Source organism: Manis pentadactyla, chromosome 4 (genome assembly GCF_030020395.1).
Source record: "Manis pentadactyla isolate mManPen7 chromosome 4, mManPen7.hap1, whole genome shotgun sequence".
NCBI classification, from domain to species: Eukaryota; Metazoa; Chordata; class Mammalia; order Pholidota; family Manidae; genus Manis; species Manis pentadactyla.
This window is the reverse complement of record NC_080022.1, coordinates 123,111,891-123,131,290: the sequence shown is the minus strand read 5'-3', so window position 1 is coordinate 123,131,290 and position 19,400 is coordinate 123,111,891. Positions and strand designations below refer to the sequence as shown.

At 41.3% G+C, this 19,400-nt stretch overlaps 1 protein-coding gene across 9 annotated transcripts in view; it reads left to right on the top strand.

The window, feature by feature from the left end:
* Window positions 1–8,226: 8,226 nt before the first annotated feature.
* ZNF624 (zinc finger protein 624) overlaps window positions 8,227–19,400 on the top strand; it is a 38,328-nt gene continuing 27,154 nt past the window's right edge. Inside the window, exons 1-3 of one of the 9 annotated variants that reach the window (XM_036925838.2) lie at window positions 8,227–8,439; window positions 16,987–17,058; window positions 18,991–19,056. In XM_036925838.2, coding sequence (XP_036781733.2) covers window positions 17,026–17,058; window positions 18,991–19,056 — 99 coding nt within the window. In that variant the 5' untranslated portion in view covers window positions 8,227–8,439; window positions 16,987–17,025. The other 8 variants (XM_036925839.2, XM_036925833.2, XM_036925829.2 and 5 more) reach the window with 8 other exon arrangements.

Below are 19,400 nucleotides of genomic sequence, written 5' to 3'. Positions count from 1 at the left end.
TCCCTTTGGTAACTATTAGTCCATTTGTGGGTTCTGTGATTCTGCTGCTGTTTTGTTCCTTCAGTTTTCCTTTGTTCTTATGCTCCACAGATGAGTGAAATCATTTGGTACTTGTCTTTCTCTGCCTGGCTTATTTCACTGAGCATAATACCCTCTAGCTCCATCCATGTTGTTTCAAATGGTAGGATTTGTTTTCTTCTTACGGCTGAATAATATTCCATTGTGTATATGTACCCATCTTCTTTATCCTTTCATCTACTGATGGACACTTAGGTTACTTCCATATCTTGGCTATTGTAAATAGTGCAACGATAAACATAGGGGTGCATATGTCTTTTTCAAACTTGAGTGCTGCATTCTTAGGGTAAATTCCTAGAAGTGGAATTCCTGGGTCAAGTGGTATTTCTATTTTGAGCATTTTGAGGAACCTCCATACTGCTTTCCACAATGGTTGAACTAATTTACATTCCCACCAACAGTGTAGGAGGGTTCCCCTTTCTCCACAACCTCGCCCACATTTGTTGTTGTTTGTCTTTTTGATGATGGTGATCCTTACTGGTGTGAGGTGATATCTCATTGTGGTTTTAATTTGCATTTCTCTGATGACAAGCGATGTGGAGCATCTTTTCATGTGTCTGTTGGCCATCTGAATTTCTTCTTTAGAGAACTGTCTTATTCAGCTCCTCTGCCCATTCTTTAATTGGATTATTTGCTTTTCGTTTGTTGAGGTGTGTGAGCTCTTTATATATTTTGGATGTCAACCCTTTATCGGATCTGTCATTTATGAATATATTCTCCCATACTGTAGGGAACCTTTTTGTTCTATTGATAATGTCCTTTGCTGTACAGAAGCTTTTCAGCTTGATATAGTCCCACTTGTTCATTTTTGCTTTTTGTTTTCCTTGCCCAGGGAGATATGTTCATGAAGAAGTCGCTAATGTTTATGTCCAAGAGATTTTTGCCTATGTTTTTTTCTAAGAGTTTTATGGTTTCATGACTTACATTCAGGTCTTTGATCCATTTGGAGTTTACTTTTGTGTATGGGGTTAGACAGTGATCCAGTTTCATTCTCTTACATGTAGCTGTCCAGTTTTGCCAGCACCATCTGTTGAAGAGACTGTCATTTCGCCATTGTATGTCCATGGCTCCTTTATCGAATGTTAATTGACCATATATGTTTGGGTTAATGATGTCTGGGGTCCCTAATCTGTTCCACTGGTCTGTGGCTCTGTTCTTGTGCCAGTACCAAATCGTCTTGATTACTGTGGCTTTGTAGTAGAGCTTGAAGTTGGGGAGCAAGATCCCCCCATTTTATTTTTCCTTCTCAGCATTACTTTGGCTATGAGTTTTACCTGTTTTTTATTGGCGGCGGTTTCAGCTGCTTTATCTGCAAGCTGGATTCCTTGTGTTACAGGGGTGTTTTTCTTTTGGTGTTCTTTGCAATGTAGAATTGCTACTTTTTTCTGTATGAAGTGATTGAAGGGCTTTTTATATCTAGCAGGCCTAGGACTGGTGCCTGTTCTGAAGCAGCCTTTATTTCCAGGAAGGTGGCTCTTGCCTCTTTTGTCCAGACAGGGGGCTTTTGGTCTGGCCCCCAAAGGAGGCTGTAGAGGGGTCTTGCCATTGCTGAGAATCTGGAAATCCAGATTCTGCAGAACCCAGTAGCCCCCAGGAACTCTCATATACCTTTCTTCATCTGGGGCTGAGGTAAGAAGTTAGTGACCATTTTCCTCTCCAGCCCTAGTGCCCTTTCTCCCTGTGTGAGGATGAACCCCAAGTACTGGACTCACTGCTGGTAGATTTGTGCCTTTTTTCATGAGGCTCTGTATCTTGAGTCTGACAGGAGTTGCGGGAGGGCTTTTGTGCCTTTTGCACAATTTTCCTGGGTGTCACTGGCAAGGAGGAGGTTATCTACATACTAGAGGAGGGTGCAGCACATGTCTTTCCTCAGAAAGCTGGCAAGGTCTGCAGCCAGTGCCTCTCCAAGGAGAGTGGGTGAGTTCTTGAACACTTGTGGAAACCACGTCCATGTTAACTGCATCTGCCACCCCGTATCTGGTTTAGTTCATTCAAAGGCAAACAAGAGCCGGCTTTGGGGGTCCAGCCAGAGGCAGAAAAAGGCATCTTTTAAGCCTAAGCAAGTGAACCATTTGGTAGATCTGCCTGAGGAGATGTACAGATTTGGAACCACCGTGTGGAAAGAAACAGTCACTTTGTTAATGGCTGGCAGGTCTTGAACAGGCTGGTACTTTCCTCCTGGCCTTTGACTGACACTGGATCAGAACACCTGCCTCTCTGAGTCTGATCAGGTGTTCCTGGATGCCTGCTCTCGCCTCTTGTGAGAGGGGATACTGCCGCTGTCTTTGCGGCTCCGAGAATAGTTGCAGTCTTTTCACTGAAGAGGGCTACAGGGAGGGTGACTACAGAGTGTTCTGCCCCTATGTCAACCATAAAAGTCATGTTTTGGCCCCCCCACTTTCATTCTGACCGTGGGCTCACGGGGGCTGAGTGCGAGAGAGCCCGGTCCTGGTCTGTCTGCATCTGCTCCTGCCAGGCCAGTGAGCTTTTCCCCGTGAGGCTCCTCCCAGCAGCGACTGGGCCTCAGGGCTTTGCCTCGGTTGGGGCATTCGTTCTTGCAGTGCCCCTTCTCTTTACTGTAAGCACACTGGTCCCTACCTGGGGGGGTTCCTAGGCTTTCCCCTCTTGGTGGTCGGCTTTTCTCTGCCTTTTGGTCATCTCTCTCTTTCTCTTAGGGCGGCTGCCAGGAGGCTGGCCTTTTTCTTCATTTCTCTTTCAGCCTCTCTGTCAGCCTGAACTTCTCTGTTTAAACTTTGTTGGCAATTTCAATCAGCTGAGTGATGTTCATCCTGGCAAAGCCTTCAAGTTTTTGGAGCTTTCCTCTGATGTCTGGGGCTGCTTGAGCTATGAATGAGGTGCTGACCATGTGTTGGCTCCCTGGTGACTCATTACGAAGAGGTGTAGATACGATAAGCTTCACACAGTCTTTCATAATAGTCCCCAGGAGACTCTCCTGTTGAGTGACTGATGAAACTTTGGTCATGTTCATCGGCTTTTTGGACCCAGCTTTGATCCCCTGGATGAGGGCGTCCTGATATCGGTGGATCGGGTGCTGTCCCTCAGGGGTGGTGAAGTCCTACTTGGAGTGCTCCTTGGGGACAGCAATTTCAGCCAATGCGCCCTGATCAAGGACCCTGGCTGCCTCTTCTCTTCCACTGTGAACAGGGTGCAGAGAAACTGTTGCCAGTTTTTTTAGGTCAGCTGATAGATTTGGAAGATGGATTTCATGAGATCAACTGGGGCTTGTGGCTTTTCTCACAGGCGTGAGTCATGGAGAAGGGTTGATAGTAAAACATGGACTGCCTGGACTGGATGGTCCCATATTTATTACATCTTTCAGGCTCTCATGTCTCTTGCACCAGCATCTGAAGGGTGCCTGCTCCTGGCCAAAGGTGCAGTCTGGCTGTTGGTCCGGGGGAGAGCAGGTCCACTGGTTCTGGAGTTGGTGGGGAGGCTGACAGTGGCAGGGTGTTTGGGACCAGGCATGGGGTACTGACAGCCTTGGGGGTGCATAAGGTGAGGGCAATATTGGCTCTTCCTCTGGGTCACCAGCAAGAATTTGCAGAGGCTAAGGCTTCTGTTGATTCTTTGTGGGCTGCTTTGTTGAGGCGACTAAGACCCTACCTTGTTCCTGCCTGTTGCAAGCGAATCGCACCCAAGGAGGAAGAGTCTGGGCAACTCCTAACCTGGAGTTAATGTATGGGAACTGGTCAGGATGACCTGGATCTCCAGTGATGACCCGCCAGACCTGGCAGACTATTGGGACATCTAGGACCCCTTCTGGAGTCCATCCTATACTAAAGTTGGGCTATTCAGATTCACACAGGGTTTTTAACCTTCTGGGAGTTAATTTTACTCCATAGTCTTTTGAAAACCCCTTCCTCAAATTTTTGATCATGGTGTCAAGAACTGTGGGTTTGCTGTGCCCTGACCCCTGATGTGTCCGTGTAACAGTGCCGCAACAACAGACAAGGGAGGGGTGCCTCCTCTAGAGTAGAGACCAAGCAGATGCCCGTCCGTTTGCGCTCCTCTCCGAGACTTTGGTCAGCCTTGACTAAGGAGCACCCGTATAAGTCCCCGGCCAGGTCAGCCAAAGCTGAGTCATTGTTATGTCGTGGCAGCCGACCACAAATACTGTGAAGGGCCCATCAGATTCCATAGCGCAGGCCATGGAATCACAGATTCAGTGCAGACTGAATGGCTTCAGCCGCCCTGCACACTCACTCACACACTCAGACCAGAGTTTGAACATTCCGCCCCTGGGAATGTCTACCTGTGATACTTCTAAGAAGTCTCTGGGAGGTGATCAGTCTCCCCTTCCACCCTAATGTGTGGGAACTGGCTGGGTTGGGGGCCCCAGGGCCTTACTGGATTCGACCTCAGAACCAGGTCCTCACCTGCCAAGCCTCCTTAAGTCCAGCAGGAACAGGGGATCGGGCAGGCCCAGGGCGACCGACCAGGCGGGAGAATGCCTAGTGATCAGGCGGGGCACGCCTTCTCTGCTGGGATCTGCCAGCGCGGTTGGGTTTCCCGGTCAGCGAACCAAATGTTACAGAAAAACCTGGACTGTATCGCTGACAGAAGAACCAAGCGGCACTCAGAGGTCTTGGAGTGTTTAGGTTTTAATTTTACACCGGCGGGCTCATAGGAGAGTAATATCCCAAGGTCTGAGCCCTGAACAAAGGCAAGGGGAGCAATACATATCTTTCTGCTTCCTTCCATGCAACATTTCCATGTGCACAGCAAGCAAGCAAGGGGGATTAAGTTTAGGGAGTGAGCTTAGGGAGTGAGTGCCTGGCAGAGTGGGAATTAAGGGAGGGTTCTGTTGTTTTTGCTGAGAAGCAGAAGGGAGCCACCTGGACTAGACTGCTGTCCTTGTAAATTTTTTCCTATCAATATTACCAGGTGTGAATGAAAGTTCATGCTCCCCACATTGCCTTCTCAGTTAAAACTCCTGCAGGGCCAGAAAGGCACCTCATTACAGTGAGGTGAGGGTGGGAATTTATGTTCTCCACTCAGCCTCTGCTGGTGGGGATGAGGTGGCACCAGAGTTTTTTCTGTGGTGTTTGGCTGCAGTAGAGTGGTTATCTTCTTACAAGGTTTCTGTTATTCTCTGCTGCCCTTTGCTTGGTTCTTTGGCTGGAGAGAGCAGGTTTTTTATGGAGCTTTTTTAAATTTTGTACCCATTGGCATTTTGGGTTGCCAGCTTCTCCAGCATCCAGTCCAGGGTACATGAAGTAAATAGAAACCTAGAAAAATTACCACTGTGCCTTCCTCAGGTTGCAAGACCCTGAGCTGGACTACCTTCTGTCCAACTTCCAGAGTTTTCTAATATTTGTTTTATATATGATGTTGAAGAGGTTTAGCTGTACTTAGTGCGAGATATAGGGAGAAATGTATCTACTCCATCTCATCCCACTGCCAGTTCACCTTCATTTATGAAAAATATTTTGATGGCATAAATATCTGGGCTGATAGTTTGGTTGACTTTTTCTCCCAGCACTTTAAAAGTATTGCTCCATTGTCTTCTGGCTTGTTTTGTTTTGTTCTGCTGAGAAGTAATTATCTTTGTGCCCCAATACATATATGTGTTTGTTCCTCTGGGTGTTTTTAAGATTTTCCTTTAGTGCTAGTTTGTAGCAAGTTGATATGAGATGCCTTGGTGTCCTCTCCATTGTTTCTTTTCTTTGAATTTCATTGAGCTTCCTGGATATGTGGGTTTATAATTTCCATCAAATTTTGAAAATATCTAGCCATTATTTCTTCAAACACTTTTCTACTCCCTCACTCTCTCTTTGTTAGGGAAAAACTTACAAGGACAGCAGTCTAGTCCAGGTGGCTCCCTTCTGCTGCTCTTCTTAGCAAAGACAACAGAAACTCCCTTAACTTCCCCCACCCCTTCAATCCCCGCTCTGCCAGGCACTCACCTAAACTTACTCCCCTTGTTGCTTGCTGTGCACATAGAAATGTTGCAGATAAGGAAGCAGAAAGATATATATTGCTCCCCTTGCCTTTGTTCGGGGCTCAGATCTTGGGAGATTACTCCCCTCTGAGCCCGCCGGTGTAAAATAAACCTCAAAACTCCAAGACCTCCAAGTGCTGCTTGGTTCTTCCGTCAGTGATCCAGTCCAGGTTTTCTAGTATTTTCCGTAACATCCTCTCCGTCTAGGATCCCAATTACACATAATTAGGTTACTTTACACTGTTCCAGAACTCACTGGTGCTCTGTTCGTTCTCCATTTCTTTTCTCCCTGTGTTTCATTCGGGGCAGTTTCTATTTCTATGTCTTTGAATTTAACAGTCTTTTCTTTTGCATGTCAAACCTGTTCTTAACCCAATCCAGTATATTTCTCATTTCAGATATCTATTTGTTATCTCCAGGAATTTGATTTCTCACTTGCAGTTTTCCTCTGATAGTTCGAGGGTCACTGGGCTACTTCATACACTTAGGTAGAAACATAGACAGGAGCAGCCAGAGAAGGGGAAGATGAAGTTCAAGGAAAAACTGTCCAAACTGCCCAGGCAGGGGGTCCCATGTGAAGATGACAAAGGCTTTGCAGGGAGATAATTTCTTTGCCTATCAGGACCAGGCTAAACTGGTCCCAGGCTGATCCCAATGTGGACGCAATCGAACAAAACTAAAAACTGCCCAAAACATACCCCATGATGGGAAAAGACATGAGCACTGAGAGAGATGGCTATATAGGTCGGCCTGTCAATCAAATACCACCACCTTGTCAATCAAACAGGCGCCTCATAGCCAGAATATAATATATAGGTGTGGGTAAAATTGTAACATTTCCAGAATATCTCGCCTGGCTTTAGTACATCTGCATATCAATAGGCGTTCAGAGGTGGAAAGAAGTATGGCTTTAGTGCATTTGCATCATTCCTCAGGGGTGAAGAGAAGTTCATCTCCATATCAGTGGGCAATTATCTGGGCAAGGAGGGCTTCTCTGTACCTGAGAGGTGAGGAGGAGGGCCGGTTTTTGGCTTCTTTCAGAGCAGCGAGAAAGACGGCCCGGAACTGCAGTTTTGTAAGCAATAAATGGGTTTTAAACTTTATTTTCCCTTTGACTGATTTCGGGTTTTAGAGGTATTTTGCTCCAGGATTTCCTCTCCCCGGACTTACAATAGGTCTTCTGCCTAAGGGATGGAGGCCCTTGCCTACCTTGACTCTGGCTGGCCTGAGCCTCTCTTGGAGTGTATTCAAATAAAACCTTCACTCCACCTCACTGTTGTGTCTCTGCCTTTCAATTTGTAGCAGGGACAAGGACAGAGGAGAACAAATAGCCCGTAACAATACTTCCCCAAAGGTTTCCAGTGTTTCTCTGAGCTCCCAAGAGCCCAGTTCTACAGGGTTCATCTCACCAAGCTTCCTGTGTGAGTCACACACAATCAAGGCAGCAGAGAAGCCAAGGCACATAGAGCAGGAATGGGTTAGAGAGGAAGCCAGCTCATCATTGAGGGAAGCAGCTTGTGGGGAATTTGGGGTTCCTATGGCCAGGATCCTCACTGAACTTAAACCACTTGGTGATGTAACTGGCCTGTTGCTAGGCTACTGCTTACACACCCTAGGCAATACGCTATTGTTGCACTATAGAGAGACCTCGGCCCAGTGCTCTGTGCGGAGGCAGGAACGCTAGTCTCAACCTACCGCCTGGAGAAGAGGCCGGTTAATAAGCCCTTTCACCCCAAGAATGTTTTACTGTCATTTCTTTGGTCACGCTGAATCCACAGCGAACTTGCCTAGCACTGAAACCCATTGGCAAGACACAGCTATAGAGTCCTTAAGGATTCTGTTTGACCTGCTGTCGAGAGTATATTACTTAGATGAATTAGAGCAGGCAGCTCCGGTTCAAAGATCCAGAAATTATAATGAAGGCATTATCGATTTATCCGTCAAGAACTTGATTGAAAGACAACCAAAGGTGCACGCCCAATTACCAATTCCACCGGCTTCCGGGGTTTTAACGAAAGTACCAGAGGCCTATCTGTTCTTTCAATAGCTTTATTCCCTTAGTCACACAAATATTCCAAGTTAAGGGTTGGGTCATCCATTTTTGGTGTCGCTAGTGCTTGACACATAGTCGTGGCCTCTCAGTCCAAGTTTGTTCAAGTTGATTGGGTTTTTCTGGTCACCCAAACTCGATATACGTAGCCAATTCTTTCATAAATACAAACAAAAAGAGAGGGGTGAGGAAAGGCTGCGCGCTGGGGATTCTGGGCAGTGTAGTTCCAACGCCCCGCCTGCTCAGGCGCACTGACGAGCCTGGCAGGCAGCCCGCGGAGCCCGCGCCATTGCTGGAAGCCTTCCCGCCCTCCTCTGCGAGCGCCCGGTGTCCTCAGTTTGGCCTGCAGGTACTCGTCGCCCGGGACACCAGCCCCGGTGCCGCACCGCCCCTCCCTCGGCGCTGGGCTCCAGGCGGTGTCCGGGGCGTGGCCGCTCTCTCCAGAGCCCGTGTCCCAGGTCTGACCCGCCCACCCGAGAGCAATTGGGGCTCTGCCTCCTGCCTGGAGGTCGGCTAAGTCTCTCCCCGGCCTGACTCTGGGGGCGGCCGGTGCCGCTGGCTGCGAGCCCCCCAGCGCTGGCGTTGGGGAGCTCCGGGCGCGGGGCCTACGCCAGAGGTTCGACTAGGGCGCACCGGCCCCCGACCGGACCAAGCCAGTCTTCCCAGCCCCACGCCTTTGGTGGAGGGAAGAGGGGGGCCCCGGGGTGGACGAGAAGAGCAGTTACTGGGGAAAAGGCGAGGCTGCAGGAGGGAGGATCTCGGTCCTGGCTTTGAACCGGCAAGGATAGAACCGGGTTTCACATCTGGTGACCGACAGGTAGATGATCTACTGTCTTTAGGTAACCGAGGCGCTTTTCCTTGCAGGCTCATTTTACAGCATTTAAAATAATCACTTTACAGTCACCGGGTCTGTCCCTGACCTGGCAACGGTGTCAGTGCTTTGGCTGGGAAATGATGAACTGGCCCATGGCGTTCTCAGCACGAACAAGGTCCCTTCATTATCTTAAAGTAACAGCACCTGCTTAAGATCCACAGCAAGTGAGGTTTCTCCTTAAGTCTTTGATACTTTGCCATGCTTGGGAAGACAGTGCTTGGGTGAAGTCAACATCCAGAAAATACATCTAGGAAATTAAGATTGTGAGGAAATAGCCTAGATATCTTCTGCATGATGTCGAAGGTGAAAGGAGAAACATATAATGCAGTTAGCCTCATTTGCTGGTAGCTGATTTCTTGTGCTCAAATGACTTGCCTGTAGTCACATGTTCGCAGTAGCCGAACCAAATTAGAACCTGGGGGATGTGGAGAGCCACTCTGGAATTTTATTCATACCGAACTCCTATGTATATGTCTAGTTGCAAAGTAAAGAAAAGTAGAAAGAAGGGTAAACGTCACAGGTTCAGGTCTCAGAGGTCACAGTAGAGTTTTGGCTTATTCATTAGCTTTTTCTCTATTATTTTTACACAGTTGAGGAAATATCAGATAAATAAATAGCATTGTTTAGCACTGTTCTAATTATAAAATAAAGATGTTTATTGCACAGTTTGGTGTTAATCTTGCTTGACTAGCACTGTCTGTGTGGAATATTGTTGGGGAGGAGTTGATTACTCTGCAAATTAAAAAAATGATGGCACCGGTCATTCTTAATAAGTTTTAAAGATACAGAGAGCCATTACTGTAGTATTGGAATTGAAAATGTCTTAAGTCACTCTTTGTAGGTCTGCTTTTGTGTTCAGGGAAAAAAACAGTTTTTATTATTTCTTAGCCCATTTTTTTCTTTCCAACCTGGTAAAACTGGATTTCTTGACTTGAGTGTCAGTGTAAGGTGTCAGGGGTGTCAGTTTTCAAAATTCCCAGAAATAGTATGCAACACTATATATGCACATACATTATTCTGTGAATAAGGTCAGACTGTCAAATGGATCTGTAACGCCAAAAAGTTAAGATCTACTGGCATTGACACGTAGTCATTGTTAATATTTGTCAGCACAGCTGTAATTATCGTTTTGAATTGTGGTTGTAGTTGCCTCAAGTGTTGCTTCTGAACTGGTTGGAGAAATACCAGGCTTGAAGCAGAAATTCAGCTGAGAGAACTAATGCAGAGCCAACAGCTTTGCCTGGGCTCTAGAATCCTCTTGTAAAACATACTTCATTGGATTTTCAAATGTGTAAGGAAGTCTTTAATTTGGGGTTCAGGAGTTAGCTTTAGAACAGTATTTTTCAAAGTAAGAACCTGAAAATTGTTGAAAATGTAGATTTCTGCCCTCATACCTGGAGACCCAATTTAGATCTTGGATGGAGCCGAAGAATTTCCTTTTTAAATCACGCCTAGTGAACTTTTTGCATCCTCCGTTTTAAGAGAAGAGTCATCATTTTCACTAGATTTGCAAAGGAATCCATGACTTGAAACGAGGTAATGAAACACGAGTATAAGGGAAAGCCACTTATTGATAACCTGGAGACTTCAATATAGGAATCCTCTCAGATTATTCTTTCTTTAGCCAAGTCTTATCACCTCACTACACTGTGTTTTTCCTCTTCAACTTACTGTTTCTCTTCATCAAAATCTTTTCATTGTGCCTACTGAAACCTCAGTGTCATAGAACAAACTTACCTACATTCTTAAGATATTCACATGTTTTCTTGACTTAAACTAAATCCTGTTCCCTGTTGCTTACCTGATAACTTTTCTTTCATGATTGTTCATTCTGTTAGCTAGGAAATTAATTTTGCAGTTTTAATTGAGTCCAGTGTTTGAACAAGAAAGACAATTATTTCTCATGAAAGTCTGAATTGGTAGGTGGCTGGCAGTGAAGAGGGTGGGTGGAGTAGGTAGCTCTGGTCCATTAAGTCTTATAAAACTCATATTCCATCCATCTTTTTGCTCCACCTCCTCCTCAAGTGTTGTCCTGGTAGAGGCTGTCTCACTGTCACACTGTACATTCCAGTCCTTTGGAAGGGGAGATGAAGAACTCGGGGGCAAACAGCTCCTTTTGAGAGATGTGACCTGGAAGTTGCATACACCTCTGTTACTCAGATCCCATTTGCTGTAATTTAGTGACAGGTACACCTGCCTGCAAGGAGGGGGGGAAGCGTCTTTAGCTGGGTGGCCTTCTGGCCAGCTGAGATTTCAAGCCTCTCTCAAGTAGAAGGGGAGTCTGGATATTGGAAGGTGTTAACAGTCAGTCTCGGCTACACTGGGCTACTTAAGTTCCCTGGTTTGAGTTAGTTTTAGAAAATTTTTAAATAAAAATTGTTCTTTGGGCAATTTTATTTGTATTGGCCTATGTTTTAAGATGTTTATCTGCTATAGCCCCTTGTTTCTATTTTTGGTTTATTGATATTTTTTCTTTTCTGACTGGCTGGTAGCTAGTATATTTCATTATTTAGAGAATCAGCTTCTGCCTTTGTCAGCTGTTTTTGTTTGAAGTTTTCTTTTTCATTAGTTTCTTCCTTTATTGTTTATTCCTTGTGACTCAATGTTTTTTCTTCTTTAGTTGAATGTATAATATTTTCATTCTTGTGTTACTTAATGTATTGGGATACAAATTGAGTCCCTTTAAAACTTTGGCAGTAACCCATGAGTTTTTAATTTATAATACTCTCATTTTCTAATTCACTGGCAATTACATTTTAAAGTTCTCTCTACTCGGGAGGGTCTGTTTTAATTTCCAGGTGATAGGTTTTTTTAATTTTCTCCCTCCAGACTTCCATTTACATTTGTGATTCTACTGTATCATGGTTAGAGAATGTAGTACTTAATTTTTTTTGAGATTTTTCTTTGTGTTCGTTGATCTTTGTGGTGTATAATTAATTTTAGCAAATGTTCCATGAATGCTTGAAATAACTTTTGACTTTACATTTCAGTATACTCATATCTAATTTCTATCTCTTATGTTCTTTGAATTTATAACAGCCTCGCTTTATATATTCTTGTTTTTCAGGAGATAGTGGTTGTTTACTGCAAGTATTATTTCAGGTGAGCTTCTGATTGGCACAAACTGTAAGATTAAATTAAGTTATGCTATGTTTATTAAGCAAAAGCTACTGAATCTTATGGAAGCAAGGTGCCCATTCAGGGCAGGAGCAAATTCAACTTGTTTAATCAAAACAAAGTCCCTAATCAAGGGATCAGTCGTGCAACTGCTAGTAAAAACTTTTTGTATAAAGTAGGGTTTCTGAAAAACTCAAAACTAGCTCTATCACTGCCCTTTTAGACCCAAGGCTAATACTACCATTCTGGAGGAATTTATATGAACAATCTGTACCATTTAGTTTTAAACAGTATCGTTCATCAGATACCCCTGGTTCTTAAATCAAACTCAGCATCAGTTAAGGCCACGTCCTCATTTAAGAAGGGGTTGGGGGATGGGAAATGTTGCCTAGACATTCCTGATAGGTTTATTGGATGGTCATGTATCTGGCCATCGTGACTCATATCTTTGTATTTTTTTGATGGCTACCAATCCGTTAACCCATATTTGCTGATAACTATTTTCTTATTTATTATTATTTGTAACTTTTCTGTCTCATCATGAATTTATGGCCTTTTTCTGTTAATCATATTCATTGTTTTATTATACTCTGAGTGCTATTTTTCTTCTTTCCACAACTTTGATGGATCCTACTACATGTTGTCATATCAACCTATGTGTTTAAATTGGCAGTGTTGATCCCAAATTTAGGTGTCTCCATTTTTTCTTTATTATTATGAACTTTGGCCCAAATATCCTAGAATGATGATCTATTTTATTTATTTATATTTTGTAGCAAGAGCTTTCTTTCTCTTTCTTTTCATGCACAAAGATACTTATTACATCATTTTTTATGTAATAAGATGTAATTGACACATAACATTAGTTTCAGGTGTACAGCATAGTGATTTGGCAAATATATATTGCAAAGTGATCACCACAATAAGTCTAGTTTACATCCATCACCACATGTCTTATAAATTTTTTTCTTATGATGAGAACTTTTCAAATTTACTCTCTCAGCAACTTTCAAATATACAACACAGGATTATTAACTATAGTCAACACACTGTACATTCCACCCCAAGACTTACTTATTTTATAACTGGAAGTTTGTACCTTTGACCACCTTCACCCATTTCTTTGTGTCCCAACCCCCACACACACACGTACACCTGCCTCTGACAACCACCAATTTGTTCTCTGTACTGTGAGTTTGGGTTTGCTTTTGTTTATTTGTTTGTTAAGATTCCACACATAAGTGAGATCATGCTTGTCTTTCACCGTCTGACTTACTTAACATAATTCCCTCAAGGTCCATTCATTTTGTCATAAATGGTAGGGTTTCCTTCTCTTTTGTGGCTGAATAATATTTCATTGTGTGTGTGTGTGTGTATCACCACATTTTCTTTCTCCATTCATCCACTAATGAGCACGTAATTTGCTTCTGTGTCTTGGCTACTGTAAATAATACTGCAGTGAAAATGGGGGTGCAGATATCTTTTTGAGTTAGTGTTTTTGTTTGCTTTGGTTAAATACCCAGGAGTGGAATTGATGGAAAATATGGTAGTTCCATTTTTTAATTTTTTGAGAAACCTGCATTCTCTTCCATTCTGGTTGCACCAAATTACATTCCCACTAACAGTTTCTCCACATCCTCATCAACATTTGTTATTTCTTGTTTTTCTGAAAATAGTGATTCTAACAAGTATGAGATGATAACTCGTGGTTTTGGTTTACATTCCCTGATGATTAGTGATGTTGAGTTTTCCTATTCCTGTTACCCATCTGTGTGTCTTCTTTGGAAGAAAATACATATTCAAATCCTCTGCCCTTTTTTTAAAATCAGTTTGTTTTTTGCTATTAAGTTATATGAGTTCTTTACATATTTTGGATAGTAACCCCTTATCAGATACATGATTTGTGCAAATATTTTCTCCCATTTTGTAGGTGACTTTTTCATTTTCCTGATGCAGTCCTACTCACTTGTTTTGGGTTTTGGTGTCAAAGCCAGGAAGAAATCATCACCAAGACTGATATCAAGAAGCTTACCACCTATGTTTTCCTTTAGGAGTTTTATGATTTCAGGTCTTAAATTCAAGAGTTTAATCCATTTTCAGTTAATTTTTTTTAAGATAGTGGTCCAGTTTCATTCTGTTGCATGTGACTATTCCAGTTTTCCCAGTACTATTTATTGAAGAGACAGACTATCCTTGTATATTTCCCTGTTGCATATTCTTGGCTCCTTTGTCATAAATTGATATATATGCATGGGTCTATTTCCAGATTCTCTCCTCTGTACTATTGACCTATGTGTGTTTTATGTCAATCCCATAGTGCTTTGTAATATAGTTTGTAATCAGGAAATGTGATGCCTTCATTCTTCTTTCTCAAGATTGCTTTGACTCTTCAGGGTCTTTTGTGATTCCATACAAATTTCAGGATCATTTATTCTATTTGTGTGAAAAATGCCATTGGAATTCTGATAGGGATTGCATTGATCTATGGATTGCTTTTGGTAGTACTCTTCCAATCCATGAGCATGGAATATATTTCCATTTAATCTCTATAATTTTCAGTGTACAGGTCTCTCACCTCCTTGGTTAAATTTATTCCTAGGTATTTTATTATTTTTGACATAATTGTAAATGAGGTTGTTAATTTCTTTTTCAAATAGCTCATTATTAGTGTGTAGAAACGCAACTGATTTTTGTATATTGACTTTGTATCCTGTAACTTTACTGAACTCATTTATTAATTCTAACAGTTATTTGGCAGTCTTTAGGGGTTTCTGTATATATCATCTTCAAGTAGTGACAGTTTTACTTATTCCTTTCCAATTTGGGTGTCTTTTATTTCTTTTTCTTGCCTAATTGCTCTGACTCAGACCTCTAATACTGTGTTGAATTAAAGTGGTGAGAGTGGGCATCCTCATCTTGTTTTGTTCCTGATCTTAAAGGGAAAGCTTTGAAGCTTTCCACCATTGAGTATAATGTTAACTGTGTTTAGTTTTTATTGTGTTGAGATACTCTCCTTCTGTACCCATTTTGTTGAGAGTTTATATTATAAGTAGATGTTGAATTTTGTCAAATGCTTTTTTTGCATTATTGAGATGATACATGATTTTTACAATTCATTTTGTTATATGCTGTATCACATTGATTTGCAGGTATTGAACAATCCTTAAATCCCTGGAATAAATCCCACTTGATCCTGGTGTATAATCCTTTTAATGTATTGTTGAATTCAGTTTGCTACTTTGTTGGGGATTTTTGCTTCTGTGCTCATCAGGGATATTGGCCCCTAATTTTTTTTCTTATAATAACCTTGCCTAGGTTTGGTATCAAGATAATGCTGGCCTCATAAAATGAGTTTAGAATTTTCCCTCCTCTTCTATTTCTTGGAATAGTTTGAGAAGTATTAGTATATTTAAATTCTTGTTTAAATGGTAGAGTCCTCTTGTGAAGACATCTGGACTTGAACTTTTGTTTGTTGGGGTATTTTTTATTACTGATTCAGTCTTCTTATTAGTACTTGGTCTGTTAGATTCTCTGTTTCTTTGTAATTCAGTCTGGTAGGTTGTGTGTTCAAGGAATTTATCCATTTCTTCTAGATTGTCCAGTTTGTTGGCATGATTTATTTTAGATCAGTGTGTCTTAAACTTTAATATGTGTATATGAGTCAACTAGGGATCTTATTAAAAGGCTAATTATGGTTCAGTAGGTCCTGTAGTTGGTCCTGAGATTTTGCATTTCTCATAAACTCTGGTGATGCTGCTGGTCTTCAAACTACATGTTTGAACACAAACCTCTTGAATGTGGATTCTTAGAGGCAAATTGTCCACTAAGGCAGGGACAGATTCAGCATAGGTTCCTTTGGACCCCAGAAGCCCTACAGGGTGGTAAAAATGTTGAACTGCTTAGAAAACTGTCATTAAAAAGTAGAATTTCACAGGCTCTGGGAAGCTCAATTCTCATTGTGTTACTGCCCTGTTATTTGTCATTCTGCAGCTACACATCTAAAAGAAGGTTTATAAACATCACACTATTCTTGTTTTTGAACCAAACTTAGCATCAGCAAGGCCATAAACTTAATCAAGGTAGAAAAAGCAGTTTGCTGCCCAGGGTGCCTGAACAAGATTTTTGCCCTATTTCTCCAGGGCAAATAATATGATTATATTAAGCAGCATATACCTTCTTTAATTTTAAAAAACACTACTGCTTAGTGCTTTGTTCATTTAATTCCATTTTCTTTTATATTTATTGTTATCCTTACTTCCTTTTTATTTCGGTTTGCTTGACGGAAAGGGTAGATAAAGATCTGTTTGAATATGAGATTTAGAGAGACATGTCAAGGTTTCTAGTAGCTTTTAAGTGTGGAAGTTGTAGTGTTCTCTTTACATAAAGTTGAGGTCTCTACAATTTTTTGCAAATTGACTCTTCACAGGAAACATAGGAGAAAGAATTCTTAGAATTTCATTTTTTAATGAGTAGGTGATTGTGCAAGGTTGAATTATTTTCTTTCATATCACACATCAAGTTGATGTAATGGAAAAGGTATGGACAATGATAGACTGATTTGGAGTAATGCATGACCTTGGATGAATAGTTCAATTTTTCTAAGTCTCAATTTCTTCATGTATGGAACAGGAATATAATTCCCATTAAGTTGATGTGAAGATCAAATAAGAAAATATTTCAAAGCTCTTTGGCCTCCTAGCCTTGACTACATTTAATGATATTAAAATCTCAAAACAGGTAGGAGCAAGAATCTTCTTTTCTCACTGATCTTAGGGGTTAATCTTATATCTGTTAGGAAAATCATGTTAACTTGTAATGTCAGGATTCCAACTTGGTGAGCCTGAGATTTCCAAGGTAGGACTGGTTTTCATGGCTTATTTCTCTTTCTCAGATATGTCTTTGCAGGTCTCCCCTCTTTCCAGAGAGGGCAACACAGAAGAGATTATGGCTGCTGTGATTTTTTCCGTTGGACCTCTGGTAGGTTGGAGTTTCTTCTGTTCCTGACCTTTGTTTTGGTTTAAGAGCTTGTCTCTTTTTCCTGAAGCCTTGTGACTTCTGGACCTCACCCCTTCTGGTAACTGAATCAAATTATTTGACCTGTGAAAATTGGGTTCATCATAATAAAGCTTGTAATCTATAGGAAGATTCACTATACATACTGAACCAAATAGGATCTTTCAGAACTTATCTGGTCTAGTTTTAAATATGATAGGCATTCTGGGAAATTTACCTGTGATGTTAAATTTGTATTGTTCCCAGAAATTTTCAGTTATTTAAGGAGTAATAGAGTGGAATATTTTAAATTGGAAAATTTTGTTCAGGAAATTTTTGGAACAAATATGTGTACACACATCCCCTCTTAATTCATAGGGACTATTCCCCTGTGCCCACCCTCAGTGATCTCTTCTTTTCTACCCACTAAGAAGTGATCAAGCTTAATAGATGACATGGAGAGAAAGAAGATGTTTAAGACACAGTGCTTGGCTGTAGGGAGCTTACAGTCCCATTGAGGTAAGGAATACAGAAGAAATAGTTACCTAATTTATTTAGGTGAATGATAATTGTTTAGTATAATGTATAGAGGAGTGCTATGTAAGGAAAGAAATGGGCCATTAGTATGGGCATAAATTGGTCATGGAAAGCTCATAGATAGTTGGGATAGTTAATGGTGGGTTGGATGATTAGTAGTACCCAATTACATGTAGGATTTAAATTGTCATAAAGTATTTGTAAGGTACTTCAGGTAAGAAGGGAGTTTAAGGGCAAAGCTGAGGTAGAGAACAGTGGGTGAGCTAGTGATATTCAAGGTGGAAAGTTATGAAAGTTGGGACTGGAAATTAGATATTTAAGGTGAATCTTTTAATGTTTTCCTGAAGACATTTGTATGAATGTGTATGTGTTTGAGATGGGTATTAATGTGATAAAAGCTGTGCTTTAGCAGTGATTTTTGGAAATAGATTCAGAAGAAAGGCAGTACTGAAAAATATAATTTGTTGTAGTAGTGATCCATAATAGCCTGTAGTAGTGATATTTTATTCTTTGTTGCCAAGATGTATAACATGTAAATAGCCCTTAAAACATACCATTGAAAAGATAAATAAAAACCAAATGTTGCACTTGATCAATAGATCCAAAATATTTGTCTAGTATTAGCCTGATCAAACATCCCTAATTCTCAGAGGTTGAGGTTCATATCGTTATTAATTTTCTGGAAGCCAAATATTTGTACTTTTTTAGATAAGAACTTGGGAGGAGATAATTTAGATACCACTTTTCTCAATGGAATTTAAATAATTTTATTACCTATTTTTAAAAATGGCACAAAATCAAAAATTAGTAAGCATACTACAGAAGGTATAGTAAAATTTCATTTCACTTGTAAAATCAGGCCCTTGTGTGGATATAGTTTATAAAACTTGGGAGAAAATGTCATGAGAGGTCCCTGAAATATTTCCTGAATGACTATTGAGACGTGCCTGCACACCCACAGAGCTGTAAGGATTTACCTCCTCTGTAGAAAACATATGGTGTTAGTAAGTTTTGAATATTATTCTTGAGCAAGATAGGTACTTTCTGAGAAACTGTTTTCATCCCCAAGTGAAAAATAATTATGTAGCATCTGAGGACCCCTTATTATAAATTTTTGTTTTGGAAGGTTCTTTGTTAGAAGCCTTTAAAAACCATGCAGTTATACTTTCTCCTACTTGTATCTGTCATCGTCTCAAATGAGGGCAAAGAAGATTATGATTGGATGTTACTATGAAACCTTAATTTCAGCCCTATGTAAAACAGTAAACCAGGTCATGCTCTATACACCACATCCACAGTGGACTGGTGGTGACGGGTTGAGGCTCTGCTGTAGGTCATAGGCAGCCTGTCCCTGAGTGGTCTTATCCTGTATCCCCTCAGAGTCCTGAAGTTTCCCGGTCAGGTGAAGATCTTCACTTTCAGGAAGAAGAACCAGAATTGGTAAAGGTAATTCTTAACATTGTATTTCAGGGGAATAAAGAGAAGTGCCTCTTTACTGTCCCTAGTTCTTAATGTTCCCAGTTCATTGCTAAGTCACAATGACTTGCAGTGATAGGTATGCTAACCCCTGGTAGCATCGATTAACAGATTTCATTTCTCTCAGTCGTGGTAGCTCTAATTTGACAGATACACAACATAACTGCTAATAATAAAGTATTCTTTATCACATAATCTGACTTGCTTTGAATTGTAAGACCCAGTATCATTAAAAATGTCAAGAATACATCAACATCACTGGAAATTATTCTTTTTTTTTCAATTGAAGTGTAGTTGGCATACAATATTACATT